This window comes from Cebus imitator, unplaced genomic scaffold, assembly GCF_001604975.1.
Source record: "Cebus imitator isolate Cc_AM_T3 unplaced genomic scaffold, Cebus_imitator-1.0 Scaffold117, whole genome shotgun sequence".
Lineage (NCBI taxonomy): Eukaryota > Metazoa > Chordata > Mammalia > Primates > Cebidae > Cebus > Cebus imitator.
The window spans coordinates 2,792,681-2,798,113 of record NW_016107432.1 but is presented as its reverse complement, the minus strand read 5'-3'; the positions used below and the strand labels follow the sequence as shown (position 1 = coordinate 2,798,113).

At 59.0% G+C, this 5,433-nt stretch overlaps 1 protein-coding gene across 4 annotated transcripts in view; it reads left to right on the top strand.

Annotated features, from left to right (window-relative positions):
• GAK (cyclin G associated kinase) overlaps nt 1-5,433 on the top strand; it is an 80,316-nt gene that overhangs the window by 29,097 nt on the left and 45,786 nt on the right. For all 4 annotated transcript variants that reach the window (XR_001828259.2, XM_017538946.2, XM_017538944.2 and 1 more), the window contains 3 exons: nt 2,157-2,246; nt 3,925-4,060; nt 4,437-4,549. Coding sequence is in view for 3 of the 4 variants with exons in the window: in XM_017538946.2 (XP_017394435.1) it covers nt 2,157-2,246; nt 3,925-4,060; nt 4,437-4,549 (339 nt within the window). In the remaining variant the exon portion in view is untranslated. The remainder of the gene's footprint in view (nt 1-2,156; nt 2,247-3,924; nt 4,061-4,436; nt 4,550-5,433) is intronic.

Below are 5,433 nucleotides of genomic sequence, written 5' to 3'. Positions count from 1 at the left end.
GGAACACCGCGTTTCACCTCCGTCCCCCCGGGCCGACGTCCTGAAACGTGGAACACCGCGTTTCACCTCCGTCATCCTCCCAAACCCACCCCTGAATGTTGCAGGGCTATTTTTTCTTGGATTTTTTGATGGTGGTAAGATGTGCATAACAGTGCTTTATCAGTGTGGCCATTGTAAGGGGGTGGCTCGGTGGCAGAAACACATCTGCAGGGTTGTTCACCATCCATCCTCAGAACTGTTATCTTTTAAAACACAAAATGGCTAAATTTTTTGTAAAATCACTTAGAAATGTGTCTGCATGAGAGTCTGGGTGGCGTGTCCTCTGGGAGTGAGCAGACACATCCTGTGGCAGCCTGGATGGGTCCTCGCCCCCCTAAGGGACTGACTCAGACCAAGAGGAGGCAGGCACCTGGCAGAGCCGCCGTTGGCACTCACCGCTGGGAAGGGGTTTCCGGGATGGGCAGAGGGACAGACCCAGACTGAAAGGAGGCAGGCACCCAGCAGAGCCGCCCTTGGCACTCGCCGCTGGGAGGGGGCTTCTGGGATGGGCAGAGGCAGGCACTGCAGCAGTACAGGCTGTGGGACCCAGGTGCTGCTGGGGTCAGGGCATCCTTTCTGCAGTCTCCCCAGGCTACTTATTTGCAACCTTTGCACCTGTCTACAGGTAGCTTGCACTGCATAAGAAATGCACATAATTTGTACAAACCACACGGAACAGAAAATAACGAGGAATGATGGGGGCAGGGAGTGTCTGAGGACGGAGGCCAGGAGTCCCCCAGGCCCTCTGAACCCACATGCTGTGCACAGTACACATGTGCTCACGCCCACACAGCACACACCGTCCTCATGGCAGAGCCATGGGCCTCACTGGCACCTGCAGTTCTAGCACGACTGTGGGGCCACGGTCCATCCTCAGTGAGGGCCTGGCCAGCGTCTGCACAGCCCACAGACTCAGGGCCACCTGCCCTTCACCGAGGAGACGGATCCTGCAAGGCCCAGGGCTCACCTGGAGCCTTCTCCCCTGACCTGCTGCCGAGGCCGAGGACAGGCTGTTGAGGGTTGCCCGCAGAAGTCCTGGGGTTCATTTCCTCCTCTGTCGTGGTTCTGTTACTCACTTGGAATGCATTTGGGCTTATCTGCCTGTTTATATGAACAGACTTGTTACTCTCAACTACTCTAAAAAATAGAGAAGAGTGGAGCTGAGAACACAGGGTGGCCCCATCCGTGTTCTCTCACAGCCCCTCCTTCCTCTGAGCCCCTGGCCTGGCTCTCCTCCCGAGCTCCTTTCTCCAGAGGCGAGTAGTACATGTGCGTCTACTGCCCGCACGTGACCCGCTCTCACCCTGTCTTGGAGCTGGAGGAGTTATGTGTGCGTCTGCACCAGGGCCTTCTTGCTCTCGGGTCTTGCATTTGTAGCTGACGGTTCCGGCCTCAGGGAGATCGTTCCTGAAAAGCAGGTCTTAGAGTGGAGAGTGGTTTATTCTGCTTTCTGTCGGCTCTCATTTTCTGTACCCTTTAGAAATTGTGGCCTGCCCCAGGCCATGCGCTGTCCTGCTGTAACCACAGAGCCCCTCTGCCGCTGCTCTCCTGTGAATCTGCAGTTGAGAGTGGGGGTTTGTCTGTCTGCCGTGCACAGAGATTCACTCTTCCTCACGGCTCTTCGGCCCCAGGCCCTACCTCTCCAAAGTGCCCGTACGTGTTGCTGAGGCTCTCACCTGTTAACCTTGAGCCAGTCAGGTGAAGCTGGTGGGCAGCCTCCTCCCCTGGTGCCCGTCTTGTGCCCTGGGGCTCTGGGCACAGCCACTCTGGAGTGGGGCCCCTGTGCCAGGTGAGGGGGCACACACCCTTCTCCTCAGCAAGCAGAATTGGTACATGGCAGGCGAAGATGTGGGTGCCTTGTGCCATGAAGCACGGGAGGCCAGGGGAGATTGAAGGAGGTGAATGACTCGGTCCTCCTCCTCACCTTTGGACCAGCTGAGTCCGAAGGTGAACGGTGGAGGCAGGACTGGGCAGGCTGAGGTCATCGTGGGCCACAGTGTGTGGTGCAGGCTGCTCCCTGCTCTGCTGTGCGTTTGGAAAGCCGCACCAAGTGATGCAACATAAAACACGTTGTTTGTGGGGTGTGACTTTCCCTTAAAAATGTTGTGTTTTTTCAGATCACGAGGAATACAACGCCCATGTATAGAACGCCAGAAATCATAGACCTGTATTCGAACTTCCCGATCGGCGAGAAGCAGGATATCTGGGTGAGGCCTGGCGCCTCTCGGTGGCCGTTCCTGGCTCTGCATGTCCCAGCTCGGCCTGAGGCAGTGTGGGCACCTGCCACGCAGAACCGGCCTGCCTCCTTGGTGCCCTCTCCCCTCCCGTTTCTTTTCTTTTTCCTTTCCTTAAGAATCACTGTGACTACGACTTCTTTGTCGTTTTTGTTTTTGTTGGAGACAGGGTCTTCTCTGTCGCCCAGTGCACTGGTGCAACCTCCACCCCCTGGGCTCAAGGGATCCTCCCACCTCAGCCTCCCAAGTAGATGGGACCACAGATGCATACCACCATGCCCAGCGATGTTTTTGTATTTTTGTTAGAAGATGTGGTCTTACCATGTTGCCCAGGCTGGTCTCGAACTCCTGAGCTCGAGCAGTCCATGGCCTTAGTCTCCCAAAGTGCTGGGATTACAGGCTTGAGCCACCGCACCCTGCCCCACCGCGACTGCTTCTAACGGGATGAACTGAGTAGTGGTCGCAGTGTCCTGTGCAGCTGGGTTGGCTTAGAGCCTGCGTGTCTGGGTCTGCCTGAGGCTTCCCTCAGCCCCGTCCCCGCCTCGCCCCAGCCTTGGCAGGCTCAGCTCCCCTGTTCAGAGCTGGGCCAGAGTGAGGGCTGGGCCTGATGAGCAGGGTGGTCTCCTGTGTCCTCCCTTTTCCCTGCACCTCTCCAAGGCCATGTCCCCATCGACTGAGGGTGGCCACACGTGGTGGGTGCCCTGCCCTCTAGTTCTTTGACTTCCCCTCACCCCATCATTCAGCCACCAGGTGGGGTGCTCGGCCCTCCGTAGTGTGTTTGCCTAAGAATCACAGCACGTGGGGCTGCAGGGTGAGGCCCTCTGTCCTTTGAGGTGTGGAAGGTCGGTGCTGTGGAAGGTCATTGTTTGTGTTCTTGGCCCAACCCTGTGACTGGCCTTCTGCCTGTCCCACATGAGGACACTCCTGGCCTGCTCTTGCTCGGCCTGGGGTCCTGGTGACACTAAAGTGATCACCAATCCCTCTTCTGGGCTCACATAAAAATTGGGTGATTGATGAGAAATCACTGACTGTTCAAGGCCAATTCTGTGAAAACCCTGAGTGGACAGAGGAGGCGGCTTCCTGCAGCGTCTGCCCTGTGCCCTATACCCTGAGCATGGGGTCAAGTCGGAAATGTGGGCCTCAGCTGTTGTCGAGGATAGGACGGGCGACTGCCCCTCACACAGCACACCGTCGGGTCTGTGCTGGTCCCACCAGCCCATGATCCTCAGTGCACGAGTGTGGGAACCGTGGAATTGTTAAAGGAACCTTTCATCTGAAGAGCCTGGAGTCTGTTTAGCGCTGTTGCCTAGACAGTTCTTTGTGGCGAATAAAGGTGGAGCATCTGGGCTTCCCTGGGCCGTGGGAAACACTGCTGCCAGCTCCACACAGCCAGGCAATGCTTGTGTCACCACCGACTGTACCCCTGGGATCCCCAAGGGAGGGGCTGCCCCTCGGCCAGTCTCTTGTCTCCAGTGCTCATCTCGTGCCCTCATCCCCGCAGGCCCAGGGTCAGCCCTGCCCTCCCCACCAGCCTCAGCATCTCCCCTGCCCTCCCCTGGAGCCTCGGCGTCAGCCCTGCCCTCCCTGTGAGCCTCAGCGTTAACCGCTGCCCTCCCCACCAGCTTCAGCATCAGCCCTGGTCTCCCCGCAGGCCCTGGGCTGCATCTTGTACCTGCTGTGCTTCCGGCAGCACCCTTTTGAGGATGGAGCGAAACTTCGAATAGTCAACGGGAAGTACTCAATCCCCCCGCACGACACGCAGTACACAGTCTTCCACAGCCTCATCCGTAAGTCCCGCTGGGATTCGTCCGTGGGGCAAGACCCTGTAGCACAGACCTCGCCTCGCTCTGGAGGCCTCGCTCTGGAGGCCCCGCCCAGCCTGCGGCGCTGCTCACCCGGCCCGTCACCGTGGTTTTGACTTGTCCCTGGGGGTGGCTTCCACAGAGCTCCCCTGCCGACCACCCTGCTGGTGAATGTGCGGTGCTCTGAGTTTTGATCATTTAGTTTGGTTTTTGTTCTTCCCTTTGCTGCTCCCTCCTTGCCTCTGAAGTCACTGATGTGTGTAGAGGGAGTGGCCTCTGGTGGTCTGTGACCTCTGCCAGTGCAGGGGGTGCTGGCCCTGGGGAACTGTGGGGCCGAGCACACGCTGTGCTTCTGCCACAGGCGCCATGCTGCAAGTGAACCCAGAGGAGCGGCTGTCCATCGCTGAGGTGGTGCATCAGCTGCAGGAGATTGCAGCCGCCCGCAATGTGAACCCCAAGTCTCCCATCACAGAGGTGAGCAAGGTACTCGTGAGCCCCACATCTCCCCCGCTTCATCTGGACCCTGCACCCTGGGGGTCCCTGCCCACTTCATGTGGAGCCACAGCTCTTGAGGGCCCTGGGCTCCTGCAGGAGCAGGGGCACCACCGAAGCCCAGGGCCAAGACCCAGGGGCACACTGGGGCCGTCGCCAAGGTCTTCACACTCTGCACGCACTCCTCTGGCCTTGAGTTCTACAGGCACTTTTCTGGGTGGCGTGAGTTGCTCCTGCGTCTGTGTTTCTGGGGCCCTGTCTCCAGGCCAGCTCAGCTGGCCCTCCACTCCGGGCCTCGTGGTTGCAGCCATCTCCGGGCTGTGCCTGGCCAGGGTCGCTTCCCAGGCACCCATGGCTGCCGGCAGCATCAGGGCCTGGGGGCGGGGAGACAGGCCAGCAGGGCTGCGTGCTTTGTAGAAGTGTGTGGCCTGGGAGGCAGCAGCACATATTGGACAGAAGATGCTCTCAGGGTCTTTTCTGACGTAGCCATGGACCGGGTACCGTCTCCATCACCAGACCCTCAAGGCAGAGCAGACAGGCCCCCGGACATCCCAGCTCAGGGACTAGGTCAGGACATGCAGGGCCCCCCTGCAGCCCTCAGAGGGGTCTGTGTCCAAGGATCCAGGACTCTTGGCTCCTGCGTTTTGTCCTCTTTTCAGCCATTGCAGTGGACCTGACCCAGGCAGTGGGTGTGGAGCACAGGAAGGGAAGGTCAGAACTACTGCCTGAGTCTCTGTCTGAGGATGGGAGCCTATGGGAAAAGCATGGTCCGGGCTGAGCGAAGGGTTTGCAGTTCCTGTGTGGGGTGGATGGTCTGGGCTGAGCGGAGGGTTTGCAGTTCCTGTGGAGGAAGGACGGTCTGGGCT